The 17,164-nt window shown below is 45.2% G+C and overlaps 1 protein-coding gene across 2 annotated transcripts in view; it reads left to right on the top strand.

Moving 5' to 3' along the window:
- The window catches only part of dld (deltaD), a 139,390-nt gene that overhangs the window by 62,603 nt on the left and 59,623 nt on the right, over nucleotides 1-17,164 (top strand). The window contains exons 7-8 of one of the 2 annotated variants that reach the window (XM_072471961.1): nucleotides 4,252-4,395; nucleotides 6,369-6,470. In XM_072471961.1, coding sequence (XP_072328062.1) covers nucleotides 4,252-4,395; nucleotides 6,369-6,470 — 246 coding nt within the window. The remainder of the gene's footprint in view (nucleotides 1-4,251; nucleotides 4,396-6,368; nucleotides 6,471-17,164) is intronic. The other variant, XM_072471962.1, reaches the window with a different exon arrangement.

The raw sequence follows: 17,164 nt of genomic DNA, 5'->3' as shown, positions 1-17,164 counted from the left end.
GGACAAACAGAGTTATTACCTCTGGGTTGTTACCCGTGCCACGTGCTAGCGAGACGAGGAATAGGGAGAGAGAGGAGTTGAACACGTGGCTACAGGGATGGTGCAGGAGGGAGAGTTTCAGATTCCTGGATAATTGGGGCTCATTCTGGGGTATGTGGGACCTCTACAAGCGGGATGGTCTACACCTGGACCAGAGGGGTACCAATATCCTGGGGGGGGGAAATTTGCTAATGCTCTTCGTGAGGGTTTAAACTAGTTCAGGGGATTGGGAACCTGAATTGTAGCTCCAGTATACAGGAGGTTGAGAGTAGTGAGGTCATGAGTAAGTTTTCAAAGTTGCAGGAGTGTACCGGCAGGCAGGAAGGTGGTTTAAAGTGTGTCTACTTCAATGCCAGGAGCATCCGGAATAAGGTGGGTGAACTTGCGGCATGGGTTGGTCGATGTTGTGGCCATTTCGGAGACATGGATAGAGCAGGGACAGGAATGGTTGTTGCAGGTGCCAGGGCTTAGATACTTCAGTGAGCTCAGGGAAGGTGGTAAAAGAGGGGGAGGGGTGGCATTGTTAGTCAAGGACAGGTGGCAGAAAGGACGTTTGATGAGGACTCGTCTACGGAGGTAGTATGGGCTGAGGTTAGAAACAGGAAAGGAGAGGTCACCCTGTTAGGGGTTTTCTATAGGCCTCCGAAAAGTTCCAGAGATGTAGAGGAAAGGATTGCAAAGATGATTCTGGATAGGAGCGAAAGTAACAGGGTAGTTGTTATGGGGGATTTTAACTTTCCAAATATTGACTGGAAACGCTATAGTTTAGATGGGTCCGTTTTTGTCCAATGTGTGCAGGAGGGTTTCTTGACACAGTATATAGATAGGCCAACGAGAGGCAAAGCCATATTGGATTTGGTACTGGGTAATGAACCAGGACAGGTGTAAGATTTGGAGGTAGGTGAGCACTTTGGTGATCGTGATCACAATTTGATTACGTTTTCTTTCGTGATGGAAAGTGATAGGTATATATCGCAGGGCAAGAGTTATATCTGGGGGAAAGGCAATTATGATGCGATGAGGCAAGACTTGGGATGCATCGGATGGAGAGGAAAACTGCAGGGGATTGGCACAATGTAAATGTGGAGCTTGTTCAAGGAACAGCTACTGCGTGTCCTTGATAAGTATGTACCTGTCAGGGAGGGAGGAAGTGGTTGAGCGTGGGAACCGTGGTTTACTAAAGTAGTTGAAACACTTGTCAAGAAGAAGAAGGAGGCTTTTGTAAAAATGAGACGTGAAGGTTCAGTTAGGGCGCTCGAGAGTTACAAGTTAGCTAGGAAGGACCTAAAGAGAGAGCTAAGAAGAGCCAGGAGGGGACACGAGAAGTCTTTGACAGGAAGAATCGAGGATAACCCTAAAGCTTTCTATAGATGTGTCAGGAATAAAAGAATGACTAGGGTAAGAGTAGGGCCAGTCAAGGACAGTAGTGGGAAGTTGTGCGTGGTGTCTGAGGAGATAGGAGAGGTGCTGAATGAATATTTTTTGGCAGTATTCACACAGGTAAAAGACAATGTTGTTGAGGAGAATACAGAGATGCAGGCTACTAGACTAGAAGGGCTTGAGGTTCATAAGGAGGAGGTGTTAGCAATTCTGGAAAGTGTGAAAATAGATAAGTCCCCTAGCCGGATGGGATTTATCCTAGGATTCTCTGGGAAGCTAGGGAGGAGATTGCTGAGCCTTTGATCTCTAAGCCATCTTTGTCTACAGGAATAGTGCCAGAAGACTGGAGAATAGCAAATGTTGCCCCCTTGTTCAAGAAGGGGAGTAGAGACAACCCTGGTAACTATAGACCAGTGAGCCTTACTTATGTTGTGGGCAAAGTCTTGGAAAGGTTTATAAGAGATGGGATGTATAATCATCTGGAAGGGAATAATTTGATTAGAGATAGCCAACATGGTTTTGTGAAGGGTAGGTCGTGCCTCACAAACCTTATTGAGTTCTTTGAGAAGGTGACCAAGCAGGTGGATGAAGGTAAAGCAGTTGATGTGGTGTATATGGATTTCAGTAAAGCGTTTGATAAGGTTCCCCGCGGTAGGCTATTGCAGAAAGTACGGAGGCATGGGATTCAGGGTGATTTAGCAGTTTGGATCAGAAATTGGCTGGTTGAAGAAGACAAAGGGTGGTGGTTGATGGGAAATGTTCAGCCTGGAGTCCAGTTACTAGTGGTGTACCAGAAGGATCTGTTTTGGGGCCACTGCTGTTTGTCATTTTTATAAATGACCTTGAGAAGGGCGTAGAAGGATGGGTGAGTAAATGTGCAGATGACGCTAAAGTCGGTGGAGTTGTGGACAGTGCGGAAGGATGTTACAAGTTACAGAGGGACATAGATGAGCTGCAGCGCTGGGCTGAGAGGTGGCAAATGGAGTTTAATGCAGAAAAGTGTGAGGTGATTCATTTTGGAAGGAATAGCAGGAAGACAGAGTACTGGGCTAATGGTAAGATTCTTGGTAGTGTGGATGAGCAGAGAGATCTCGGTATCCATGTACATCGATCCCTGAAAGTTGCCACCCAGGTTGAGAGGGTTGTTAAGAAGGAGTGCGGTGTGTTAGCTTTTATTGGTAGAGGGATTGAGTTTCGGAGCCATGAGGTCATGTTACAGCTGTACAAACCTCTGGTGTGGCCGCATTTGGAGTATTGCGTGCAATTCTGGTCGCCGCATTATAGGAAGGATGTGAAAGCATTGGAAAGGGTGCAGAGGAGATTTACCAGAATGTTGCCTGGTATGGAGGGAAGATCTTATGAGGGAAGGCTGAGGGACTTGAGGCTGTTTTTGGTAGAGAGAAAAAGGTTAAGAGGTGTCTTAATTGAGGCATACAAGATCAGAGGATTAGATAGGGTGGACAGTGGGAACCTTTTTCCTTGGATGGTGATGTCTCGCACGAGGGGACATAGCTTTAAATTGAGGGGAGATAGATATAGGACAGATATCAGAGGTAGGTTCTTTACTCGGAGAGTAGTAAGGGCGTGGAATGCCCTGCCTGCAACAGTAGTGGACTCACCAACACTAAGGGCATTCAAATGGTCATTTGATAGACATGGACGATAAGGGAATAGTGTAGATGGGCTTTAGATTGGTTTCACAAGTCAGCGCAACATTGAGGGCCGAAGGGCCTGTACTACGCTGTTATGTTCTATGCTAATGATTAATATTTGGGCTCATTGTCCCATCTACCTAATAGGTGTATAGAATTTCTGTGGTGTACTTGTTAGTGGACCAAAGTAGAGTGCCTGTTTGGAATGTCGTTGCAGACGTGATGGGCCGAATGGCCGCCTCATGCACTGTGTCGATTCTATATATTGTGAAGAGAAATAACTGCTTTTCAAAATGACCAGTTAAAAGATTAATTCCTAGGACATCAAACAAAAGGTTTGAAACCTTACCCCTATTTTTCTTCATACTATAGGTTTGAGTCTGTGGAAATATAAATTGCTGTGCTAATTGCTAGGCAGTCCAGATTCCAGAGCTGAGCTCATCCAAATTGGGCTTCGCAGCATTTGCTCTGAGAAAACTTGTGTATTTAATGTGGTATCAAGTCAGGATGCAATTTCAAATTAAGAGCCAGTCACATGATACTTGTGTCCGACATTGATTGATTACACTCTAGTGGATATCATATTTGGTTATTTGATTACTAGCCTTCAACTATTTAATCCTAACTAAACTCCAAATTCATTATTAAACATGACCTTTCATAGTATGAAAGCTGTTGCTTTATTTCCAGTTTTTGGTTTCAGTTTGTTTCTCCATAAAACAGTTTCTATCCCTCTGCAGAGGTTTGGTAAAACCACTATCCTCCCACCTATCCAGAACTTTCTGTTTCTCTAAGTTAAAGGAAACATTTTATTGCAACCAGCTTGTAACGGCCCACATTCGTAGCACCCTGCATTTTCTTCTAAAATGCCATTTAAATCGGGCAGCACGGTTAGCATTGCTGCCTCGCGGCGCCGAGGTCCCTAGTTCAATCCTGGCTCTGGGTCACTGTCCGTGTGGACTTCGCACATTCTCCCCGTGTTTGCGTCGGTTTCGCCCCCACAACCCAAAAGACGTGCGGGATAGCTGGATTGACCATGCTAAATTGCCCCTTTATTGAAAAAAAAAATGAATTGGGTCCTCTAAAATTTTTTATTTAAATGTTGCTTATTTGAAAAGTTTTGACATGCAAACGTATTTTTAAAAATATATTTGTTCATGTTTTCCTATATCTCTACAAGGTGACACATGTTCAAGGACATGGTAAGATTACTGGAAAAAACCAGGTCACAACTCACTGCAGTGATGGCAGCACACAAATTATCAACTCCAAGAACATACTAATTGCTACAGGGTCAGAGGTTACACCTTTCCCTGGGATTCAGGTACATGTGCTAACTGAGTTTTCTTTTGGTAAATTATTTTTATTGATTTCCAAAAGAGGAAAGGAACAGGTAAACCAAGAACAGGACTGCACCAATGCAGCTCCCCCCAGTAAACGGATAAATAAAAACTATACAAAACAAACAGTAAAATTAACAGTCAACAGTAATTGTTCAGTGGGCTAGACAGCTGGTTTGCAATGCAGAACAAGGCCAGCAGCGAGGGTTCAATTCCCGTACCGGCTGAGAATTCTGAATTCTCCCACTGTGTACCCGAACACATGCCAGGATATGGCGACTAGGGGCTTTTCACAGTGACTTCATTGCAGTGTTAATGTAAGCCTACTTGTGACACTAATAAAGAGTATTATTATTATTAACTAAAGAAACAGACAAATGGTTGGCATCTACAAAAACAATTCTCATTGGATCCTCTTGTGGTATTCTTAATCTTTCCAAATATAGAAAAGACATTAAGGGCGCAATCCTACGGCCACGCTGTACTTGAAAATCATCTCCCCATTGCGCAGCGTAGCTGTTGAAAGCTAGGCTATTCCACTCCCGGGATCTACCTGCCTTGCCTCACGCGTTCAGCGCAATCCCGTGAGATGAATCCGGCCCACGATGGGTAGGATCACCTTTTGACAAATCTGCATATTAGAGCGAGGCAGTAAGCCTTCTTCTAAGCTGCAGGTTCCTGAAGTACCCGGGGCTTTGGGATTCAATCCCTTCGTCACAGAGACCTCTGGTGCCTGCTGTTCAGCACTGGTCCGGCACTCATGGGGGTCTCCAAGGGGATTAGAGATCCCTAGCTGAATGCTCTTTGGGTGGGGTGATGACCTGGTACCCTGGCAGTGCCAGCCTGGCACCCTGGCCCTGTCACCTGGGTGGCAGCCTGGCGCGCATGATCGGGCAGGATTTGCCCGGCGTGGGTGTTGAGGGTTGCGAAGGGGCCGGGTCCCCCTCCTATTGTGATTGGGGGAGGTCAGGGATTCTTTCGGAGGCCTCGGAGATCAGACGCCATTTAAAAATGGCATCCCTCTCTCTCGCTGAAATGGGGAGTTCCAGCGAGCAGAGCTCCCCACTGTAAAAAAAATAAATAAATAAAAATAAAAATAAAAAAATGGAATTATGTGTGGCCTCGGTTCCCCGTTCACGTCCCTTATTCAACACGAGTCGTGTTGAATAGCCATGTATTTCTCAGCGCTGTGAGTACCGGGAAACACGCATTACATGCACTCACTCGGGGACTTTGTTCTCTTTTGGGAAGATCACACCTACAGTCTTCCAACTAGCATGTAATGAAGCATTGGGTGTCTTGGGGGACTTCCAGGTTAATAAAATCTGCCTGCGGGCTATTAATGAAGCAAGTGCAATAATATCTGCCTCAATCTTTGTGAAACTGACCAGTGAAGATGGAATTCCAAATATGGCTTTCAAAAGACAATATCTAGAACTTTGGAAAGAGTGTCAAAGAAGGATGACCAAAAACTGTCCATCTTCGGACACGAGCAGCACATATGGGTATGGTCTGCAGGGGCGAGTGAGCACGTGTCGCATTTGTTGCTTGCGTTGTAGAAAAAGTTACTAATTCTGGGATTTGAACCCATGATTCCAGAGAATTCTTCTGGGCCTCTGGGTTGTTAGTACTGTGACATTACCACTGTGCTATAGTCTTCCCTTGTTTTTCTCATTTGGTATGTTTCCATGTTTTACAATAACTTCAGTTAATCCATCATGCTGTTTGAAATGGTTTTGTGGAAATTGCAGTACAAAATATGACCATTCAGCCCATTGCACCTGTGCTCGCGCAGGCTCAAGTTGGCATTTCAACATTCATCCTATTCTCTGTCCAGTCTCCTTATTTCCAGCATTTTTGTGATGGTACTTTTATGATTGGAACCTGTTCATGTTGTTTACCTTCAGGTCAGTTTTTCAAGTCTTGAATTAACAATATTAATGTGTCATACCCACAGATTGATGAAGAGACTATTGTGTCATCAACGGGAGCCTTGTCATTAAAGCAAGTTCCTGAGAAGTTGGTGGTTATTGGTGCTGGTGTCATTGGTGTTGAATTGGTAAGACACAGGAAATTGAATGTATGAAAAGTAATTGATGTTGAAAACTCAAAAATGATATCCTACTTTCTGATCCATCATAGAATCCTCCAGCACAGAAGGAACCAGCTGTTTGGTAGAGCAGTCCAATGTGTCCCAGTGCCCTGATCTTTCCTAATTCATCTGCCATTTCTTTCCCCCTTCAATTGTTTATCCAATTCCCTTTTAAATGTTGCTATTGAATCTGGTTCTACTATCCAGTGTGTTCCCCAGATCACAGAGACCCAATATTTTGAAAAGAAAACATGTCCATCTATCCTTTGTGTTTTTGTCAACGTCTGTCTTCAGGTTACTGACCCTTCTGCCGCTAGAAACTGTTTTTGCCTGTCTGCTTATCAGAAGACCGTATAACTTTGAATACCTCTTTTAAATCGCCTCTTTCTCTGCAATAAGGAGAGCAATTCCAGCTTTGCGAGTCCCTCATCCTGAGAACCATTCTAGTAAATCTCTTCTCTCCAAGCCCTAACGTCACTCCTCATGATGCATTTTCAGAGATTTCATTAGCGACCGAAAAGGGATTTATTTAGTGATCTTCAAGAACTCTGATTCTAACTGTGTTTGCAGTTAAATCTAAAATACTTCTACCTGGGGTATTCCTCCCTCTTATGGTAATTCCCCACTTTTCAGTCCCAATTGGTCACCCAGGCCAGGTGACCCCTACTCTGCTCTGTTGCCCTTAAAGGACAATTCCTTAAAATGTGGTGCCGAGAATTGGAAACTAAATTATTGTTAAAACTTTATAAATCACTAGTTCGTCCTCAGCTGGATTACTATATCATAGTCATTGTGGCAGAGAAAGAGGCCACATACGGCTCATCAAATCCATGCTAGAACTTCCTTGCTTTTATAAATTGTTTATTATAAATTAATGGAGTTAGTGTAGCAAAAGGGTGGCACGGAGGCATAGTGGTTAGCACTGCTGCCTCACAGTTCCAGGGTCCCAGGTTCAATTCCAGCCTTGGGTGACTGCCTGTGTGGAGTTTGCACATTCTCCCCATGCCTGCATTGGTTTCCTCCGCAGTCCAAAGATGTGCAGGTTAGGTGAATTGGCCAAGCTAAATTGTCCCTTAGTGTCAAAAAAGGTTGGTGGGGTACTGGGTTGCGGGGATAGGGTGGAGGTGTGGGCTTAAGTAGGGTGCTCTTTCCAAGGGCCGGTGCAGACCCGATGGGCCGAATTCTATGAAAATGGTGATCAATTTTAAAACTATAGATTATCAGTCAGTCGCCCTTCAATATTGGTCCAAGTTAGTCTATTGGGAGTTTTCAGTACCTGTCAGGGAATGTAACTCCAAACAACTGTAAATTTGAATCTGGATCCCATTCTCCTTGAAACAAATATCAAGACAGTGTGAAAGTAATACAAAGAAAATTACAGCACAGGAACAGGCCCTTCTGCCCCCCCCAGCCTGCGCTGATCCAGATCCTTTATCTAAACCTGTTTTCTATTTTCCAAGGATCTACTTCCCTCTGTTCGCCTCCCGTTCATATATCTGTCTAGATGCATCTTAAATGATGCTATTGTGCCCGCCTCTACAACCTCCGCTGGCAAGGCGTTCCAGGCACCCATCACCCTCTGTGTAAAAAAACTTTCCACGCACATCTCCCTTAAACTTTCCCCCTCTCACCTTGAAATCGTGACCCCTTGTAATTGACACCCCACTCTTGGAAAAAGCTTGTTGCTATCCACCCTGTCCATAATTTTGTAGACCTCAATCAGGTCCCCCCTCAACCTCCGTCTTTCCAACGAAAACAATCCTAATCTACTCAACCTTTCTTCATAGCTAGCACCCTCCATACCAGGCAACATCCTGGTGAACCTCCTCTGCACCCTCTCTAAAGCATCCACATCCTTCTGGTAATGTGGCGACCAGAACTGCATGCAGTATTCCAAATGTGGCCGAACCAAAGTCCTCTCCAACTGTAACATGACCTGTCGACTCTTGTACTCCATACCCCGTCTGATGAAGGCAAGCATGCTGTGTATGCTTTCTTGACCACTCTATCGACCTGCGTTGCCACCTTCAGGGTATAATGGACCTGAGCTCCCAGATCTCTCTGGTCATCAATTTTCCCCAGGACTCTTCCATTGACCGTATAGTCCGCTCTTGAATTAGATCTTCCAAAATGCATCACCTCGCATTTGCCTGGATTGAACGCCATCTGCCATTTATCTGCCCAACTCTCCAATCTATCTATATTTTGCTGTATTCTCTCACAGTCCTCCTCGCTATCTGCAACTCCACCAATCTTAGTTTCATCTGCAAACTTGCTAATCAGACCACCTATACCTTCGTCCAGATCATTTATGTATATCACAAACAACAGTGGTCCGAGCACGGATCCTTGTGGAACACCACTAGTCACCTTTCTCCATTTTGAGACACTCCCTTCCACCACTACTCTCTGTCTCCTGTTGCCCAGCCAGTTCTTTATCCATCTAGCTAGTACAGGGTGTACTAGCTAGATGGATATTCACATTCAGGGTGAATGCCACACGACTTCACTTTTTCCATCAACCTGCCATGGGAATCTTTATCAAACACCTTAATGAAGTCCATGTATATGACATCTACAGCCCTTCCCTCATCAATTAATTTTGTCACTTCCTCAAAGAATTCTATTAGGTTTGTAAGATATGACCTTCCCTGCACAAAACCATGCTGCCTATCACTGATAAATCTATTTTCTTCCAAATGTGAATAGAAAAATGTGGATACGGAAAATAAATCATGAAGTTTATAAACTATTGCATGTAGTATGCTCAGAGAACACTTCCTTTTTGGCAGACTGACTACAGAGTACCCTGATCTGTCTCACAGCCAACGAGCATGCTCCTTCCAGCAGGGTTGATTAATGTCTCACTGGACCTGGTTATTCCTTCTACACATCCATCCAGGTACAATCAGTTAACTATACAGGCTAGAAGTCATGTGATGCCCTCTAATCTGTGATTTCATAGAATCGTACAGTGCAGAAGGAGGCCATTTGACCCATTGAGTCTGCACTGACCCTCTGAAAGAGCATCCCACCGACGCTCACTCCCCCTCCTCATCCCTGCAACCCCACCCAACCTCTGAACACTAAGGGGCAATTTAGCATGGCCAATCCAACTAACCCGCACATCTTTGGATTGTGGGAGGAAATCGGAGCACCCGGAGGAAACCCACACAGGCACAGAGAGAACGTGCAAACTCCACACAGACCGTTGCCCTGTTCAGAATTGAACCCGGGTCCCTGGTGCTTTGAGACAGCAGCACTAACCACTGTGCCATCATGCTGCCCAACAAAGAAAAACTATTCTTTTTTTAAAAAAAATATATTTTATTGAAAATTTTTTCCAAACAACAATTTTTTCCCTCTTACAAAGCAAACATAACAGTAAAGACATTTTTAAACAATACACAAATAACTAAACCCCATAATCTTTTAACATAAACTAAACTAAAACCCTCACCCCCCCTCCCTCCCCCCCCCCCCTCCCCCCTGGGTTGCTGCTGCTGGTCATCTGTCTTCCCTCTAACGTTCCCCTAGGTAGTCGAGAAATGGCTGCCACCGCCTGGTGAACCCTTGAGCCGATCCTCTCAGGGCAAACTTTATCTGCAAAGAAAAACTATTCTAATCTACACTAATCCTACTTCCTGGTACTTGGCGGTTATGACATTTCAAGTGCTCATCCAAGTACTTTTTAAAGATTGAGGTTTCCTGTCTCAACTACCCTCCCAGGCAGGGCATCCCAGATTCCCACCACTGTCTGGGTGAAAAGAATGTTCCTCAAATCCCCTCTAAACTTCCTGCCTTTCACCTTAAAATTATGCCCCCTTGTTATTGACCCTTCAATTCAGGGGAACAGCTGCTTTCTAACCACTCTGTCCATGCCCCTCATAATCTTGTACACCTCAATCAGGTTCCCTCTCCCCGTTCTTTGCTCTAAAGAAAACATCCTGGTGAACCTCCTCTACGCCCTCTCTAGTGCAATTACATCCTTTCTACAGTGCAGTGACACTACTGAACACAGTACCCCTATTGCGACTTAACCAAAGTCCTCCACAGCATAACCTTCCTGCTCTTATAATGGTAGCACAGTGGTTAGCACTGTTGCTTCACAGCGCCAGGGTACCAGGTTCGATTCCTGCTTGGGTCATTGTCTATGCGGAGTCTTTACATTCTCCCCGTGTCTGCATGGGTTTCTTCCGGGTGCTCCAGTTTCCTCCCACAAGTCCTGAAAGACGTCCTTGTTAGGTGAATTGGACATTCTGAATTATGTGTACCCGAACAGGCGCCAGAGTGCGGCGACTAGGGGATTTTAACAGTACCTTCGTTGCAGTGTTAATATAAGCCTACTTGTGACAATAATAAAGATTATTATTAATCTCTGCCACGACTGATAAAGGCAGGTATGCCTTCTTAACTATCCTATTAACCTGTTTTGCGCCTTCAGGATTCTGTGGACAAGCACCACAAGATCCCTCTGTTCTTCTGAGCTTCCTAATGTCCTGCCGTTCATTGAGTACTCCCTTGTCTTGTTACTCCTTCCAAAGTGCATCCCCTCACACTTTCCAGGGTTAGATTCCATCTGCCCAATCTGTCTGTATCCTCCTGTTACCTAAGACCTTCTTCACTGTCAACCACCCGGCCAATCATCGTGTCATCTGCAAATTTACTTATCATCCCCCCCCCCACACATTTTTTTCTGTATCATTTATATAGCACTGATTCTTGTGGTACGCCACTGGACACCGGTATTGAGTCACACGAATAGCCTTCTGTCTCCTATCACTAAGCCAATTTTGGATCCAACTTGCCATGTTACCCTGGATCCCATGTGCATCCCTTTTGTTTGTCTCCTATGTGGGACCTTGTTAAAGGCTTTCTCGAAATCCATGTAAATGGCATCAACTACACTGCTCTCATCAATACACCTGGTCACCACCTCAAAATCAATCAGATTTGTTATGCATGACCTCTCTGATAAAGCCATGCTGGGTGCCCCTGATCAAACCTTGCCTCTCCAAGTGGAATTTGATTTTATCCTTCAGCATTTTCTCCAATAGTTTCCCTACCACCAGTGTGAGACTCACTGGTCTGTAATTGCCTGGTCTATCTCTACCACGATTTTTGAAAAGTGGAACCACATTAGCAGGATAAAGCAGGAGTAAAAATTTTGAACTGGGGGAAGGAAATGTTTTCAGAAATGAGGAGGAATTTGGTTGAGGTGGACTGGCCAGCATTGCTACAGGATAAATCAGTGGAAAACCAGTGGGAAGCACTAAAACGAGAGATCCTAAATATACAAATTAGACATGTCACCTCCAAAGATAAGAGTGCTGTCAAATCTAGACCCCCCCCCCCCCGGGTTGTCTGTAGGAATATTGGTGAAGATCAAACAGATAAAGAAAAAGATAGGCACAAAGAACTAAGCACTGCAGGTAGCCTCGACGAATATAGAAAGTGCAGGGACAAAGTAGAAAAAGAAATAACGAAATCAAAGAGAGCGCGTGAAAGAAGATTAGCAAATAAAGTTAAAGAACACCCAAAGATGTTTTATCAATATATTAATGGTAAACAGTTAGTTAAGGAAAAAGTGGGACCTATCAGTGATAGAGAAGGGAACTTGTGTGTTGCTGTGGGAAGAATTTTAAATGAATATTTTGTCTCCGTGATTATAAAGGAAATGGATGATGCAGATAAAGTAGTCCAGGAGGAACACTTGAGATATTGGATGGGATAAGCACAAAGAGAGAGGAAGTACTCGAAGGATTAAGATTCTTGAAAGTTGATAAGTTGCCAGGGCCAGATAGATTGTTTCCGAGGCTACTGAAGGAGGTCAGGGAGGAGATAGTCTATATCGAGTGAGGATGATTTTGCAGTCCTCACTCGATATAGGGGCGGACTGGAGAAATGCAAACGTGGCCCCATTGTTTAAAATGGGATCAAAGAAAATGCCAAACAATTCCAGGCCAGTTAGTCTTGCGTTAGAAGTGGGCAAATTACTAAAATCAATACTGCGAGATAGGATTAACTCACATAGTAAGGCATGGCTGAGTCAGGGATAATCAGCACTAATTTGTTAAAGGAAGGTCTTGCCTCACAAATTTTATTGAAGTGACAAAGAAGGGTTGATGAAGGTAGTGCAGTGGATGGTGTACATGGATTTTTGCAAGGCAAAGTCCCACATGGCAGATACGTCAAGAAAGTGAAAGCCCATGGGATACAGGGCAATGTAGCGAATCGGATAAAAGGTTGGCTTAGTGACAGGAAACAAAGGGTAATGGTCGATGGCTGCCCTTTCAATTGGAAAATTGTTCAAATGATGTTCCACTTGTTGGGACCCTTACTATTTGTGTGATATATTGATGATTTGGACGTGAATGTAGGGATCGTTATTGGGAAATTTGCAGACTACACGAAGATTGGCCGAGTGGTGGACAGTGTAGAGGATAGCTACAATCTCCAAAATGATATAGATGGGTTGATGGGTGGGCGGTAAAGTGGCAGTTGGAATTTTAACACCAAGAAGTGTGAGGTCATCCATTTAGGAAGGTCACAGTTTAAAAAAAAAAATGAATTTAGAGTACCCAATTCATTTTTTTCCAATTAAGCTTTGCCAATCCACCTACTCAGCACATCTTTGGGTTGTGGGGGGGCAATACCCACACAAATACTGGGAGAATGTGCAAACTCCACACTGACAGTGACCCAGAGCCGGGATCAAACCTGGGCCCTCGGCACTGTGAGGCAGCAATGCTAACCACTGCGCCACCGTGCTGCCCTGAGGTCAAACAGTTATAGGGTGTATCCAATAAATGGGAATATATTAGTAGGGGTGCATGAAGTGAGAGATCTTGGCGTACAAGTACACAGGTCCCTAAAGGCAGCAGTTCAAGTAGACAAGGTTGTTAAGAAAGCATATGGAATGCTCCTTTATTGGCAGAGGTATAGAATATACAAGTAATGTTGGAATTGTATATAAAACTGGTGAGGCCACAACTGGAGTATTGTGTGCAGTTCTGGTCACTACATTACAGGAAGGACGTAATTGCTCTGGAGAGTGTGCAGAGGAGGTTTACAATGTTGCCAGGGCTGGAAAGGTATCGCTACAAGGAGAGATTGATAGTTTGGTGTTATTTTCTTTGGGACAAAGAAGGAGGAGGGGGTGACTTAATTCAGGTTACTAAATTTTGACGGATTAAATTGTTTCCCTTGGTGGAGAATTCTAGAACCAGGGGACATAGATTTAAGGTAAGTGGTAGATGGTGTAGAGGGGACATGAGGAAGTACTTTTTTATGCAGAGGATAGTGGGACTCTGGAATTCACTGCTCGAGTTGGTGATGGAGGCAGAGACCCCTAACTCATTTAAAAAGTACCTGGATCTGTGTCTTAAGTGCTGTAAGATACAGGGCTATGGACCGGGTGCAGGAAGGTGCAATCAGAAATGGTTCATGGTTGTCCTCGGGCTGGCATGGGCAAGATGGGTTGAATGGCCTCCTCCTGTGCTGTGACTTTTCTATGATTTGCTGTCCTCTGGCACCTTTCGTGTGGCCAGAGAGGAATTAAAAATTTGGGTCAGAGCTCCTGTAATTGCTGTCCTCGTCTACCACAGCCTGGGATACAACTCATCCGGACCTGGAGATTCATCCACTTTTCAAGCCTGCCGAAACCTGCAGTGCCTCCTCACTAGGTCAAACTGCACAAGAACCTCGCAGTCCCTCTGACTGAAATATGCACCCACATCCTCCTCCTCCAAAGTGAAGACAAATGTGAAGTATTCATTTAACAACCTATTAATGTCCTCCGGCTCAATGCACCGATTACCACCCAACCCCCACCCCCCGGTAATCCTCTTCCTCTTGATATACTTATGAATATCTTGGAATTTTCCCTAATCTTACCCGCCAATGCTTTTTCATGCCCCCTCTTTGTTCTCCTAATTGCTTTTTTGAGTTTCCTCCCTGCACTTTCTATACTCCAAGGGCCTCTAGATCTGCTCCTTTTGTACCTCTGTTTCCCTTCCTATCCAGTCCTGAATATTCCTAGACATCAAGGGTTCGCTGGAATTGTTACTCCTACATTTCATCCTAAAGGGAACATCTTGTACCTGTACTCTTGCCAATTCCATTTTGAATGGCCACCACTGTTGTGCTGTACATTTACCCAGAAGTAGCTGTTCCCAGTCTTCTTTGGCCTTATTTTAATAAAATCAGACCCCCCCCCCCCCCCCGATCCAAAGTCCTTTTTTGCAGACCATCTTTTTCTTTTCCAATACAAATCTAAAACGTACAGTGTTGTGGTGGCTATCACTAAAATGCTACCTTGAGCATCTGTCTGGCTTCATTCCCCAGAACTAGGTCCAGCACTACACCGTCCCTTGTTGGACCTTCAACGTGTTGATTTAAAAAGCTCTCTTGAATACATTTCAAGAAGCACCCTCCCTGTCCTTCATGAGGATTCTCTTTCCTGGAATGCTGAGCTGCCAGTCCTGCCCCAACCTCAACCACATCTGTGATGGCAACTCCACGTGTCAATGCATGCTCTTAACTCCTCTGTCTTACCTATACAGTACGAAGTCTTACAACACCAGGTTAAAGTCCAACAGGTTTGTTTCGATGTCACTAGCTTTCGGAGCGCTGCTCCTTTCTCAGGTGAATGAAGAGGTCTGTTCCAGAAACACATATATAGACAAATTCAAAGATGCCAAACAATGCTTGGAATGCGAGCATTAGCAGGTGATTAAATCTTTACATATCCAGAGATGGGGTAACCCCAGGTTAAAGAGGTGTGAATTGTACCAAGCCAGGACAGTTGGTAGGATTTCGCAGGCCAGATGGTGGGGGATGAATGTAATGCGACATGAATCCCAGGTCCCGGTTGAGGCTGCACTCATGTGTGCGGAACTTGGCTATAAGTTTCTGCTCGGCGATTCTGCGTTGTCGCGGGTCCTGAAGGCCGCCTTGGAGAACGCTTACCCGGAGATCAGAGGCTGAATGCCCTTGACTGCTGAAGTGTTCCCCGACTGGAAGGGAACATTCCTGCCTGGTGATTGTTGCGCGATGTCCGTTCATTCGTTGTCGCAGCGTCTGCATGGTCTCGCCAATGTACCACGCTTCGGGACATCCTTTCCTGCAGCGTATGAGGTAGACAACGTTGGCCGAGTCGCACGAGTATGTACCGCGTACCTGGTGGGTGGTGTTCTCACGTGTAATAGTGGTATCCATGTCGATGATCTGGCACGTCTTGCAGAGATTGCCATGACAGGGTTGTGTGGTGTCGTGGTCACTGTTCTGAAGACTGGGTAGTTTGCTGCAAACAATGGTTCGTTTGAGGTTGCGCGGTTGTTTGAAGGCAAGTAGTGGGGGTGTGGGGATGACCTTGGCAAGATGTTCATCGTCATCAATGACGTGTTGAAGGCTGTGAAGAAGATGACGTAGTTTCTCTGCTCCGGGGAAGTACTGGACGACGAAGGGTATTCTGTCGGTTGTGTCCCATGTTTGTCTTCTGAGGAGCGTGCGACTCGGCCAACGTTGTCTACCTCATACGCTGCAGGAAAGGATGTCCCGAAGCGTGGTACATTGGCGAGACCATGCAGACGCTGCGACAACGAATGAACGGACATCGCGCAATAATCACCAGGCAGGAATGTTCCCTTCCAGTCGGGGAACACTTCAGCAGTCAAGGGCATTCAGCCTCTGATCTCCGGGTAAGCGTTCTCCAAGGCGGCCTTCAGGACCCGCGACAACGCAGAATCGCCGAGCAGAAACTTATAGCCAAGTTCCGCACACATGAGTGCGGCCTCAACCGGGACCTGGGATTCATGTCGCATTACATTCATCCCCCACCATCTGGTCTGCAAAATCCTACCAACTGTCCTGGCTTGGTACAATTCACACCTCTTTAACCTGGGGTTACCCCATCTCTGGATCTGTAAAGATTTAATCACCTGCTAATGCTCGCATTCCAAGCATTGTTTGGCATCTTTGAATTTGTCTATATATGTGTTTCTGGAACAGACCTCTTCATTCACCTGAGGAAGGAGCAGCGCTCCGAAAGCTAGTGACATCGAAACAAACCTGTTGGACTTTAACCTGGTGTTGTAAGACTTCGTACTGTGCTCACCCCAGTCCAACGCCGGCATCTCCTCATCATGTCTTACCTATGATACTCCTAGCATTGAAGTAGAGGCCACCCAGCCTCTCCTTACTCCTTGAAACTCAACATGCTGTGCCCCTGCCAAACTAGTTGAAATTGCTCCCAGCAGGGCTAGCAAACCCACCTGCAGGGATGAACGTCCTGTTCTGGTTCAGATGGAGACTCCTGCTTGTACAGGGTCCCACCTTTCCCAGAAACAACCCTAACGATCCAGAAATCTAAACCCCTCCCTCCTGCACCTACTCTTGAGCCACGCTAATCTGTCCTATTTTCTCATTTCTACACTCGCTAACATGTGGCGCTGGGAGTAATCGAGAGATTACGACTTTTGAAATCCTGTTCTTTAGTCTACTGCCTAGCTCCCTAAATTCTTTACGCCAGGCTTCATCTCTCTATCATTCTACCTATATCATTGGTACCAATGTCTTATCATTGCAGATGTACTGCTTCTGGCCACTAGGCTATTGGAGGACCAATTAGGCCATGCAGTCACTCAGCCGTGCTAATATGA

The sequence above is a fragment of the Scyliorhinus torazame genome, chromosome 13, assembly GCF_047496885.1.
Source record: "Scyliorhinus torazame isolate Kashiwa2021f chromosome 13, sScyTor2.1, whole genome shotgun sequence".
NCBI classification, from domain to species: domain Eukaryota; kingdom Metazoa; phylum Chordata; class Chondrichthyes; order Carcharhiniformes; family Scyliorhinidae; genus Scyliorhinus; species Scyliorhinus torazame.
This window is presented reverse-complemented; position numbering and strand designations above follow the sequence as displayed.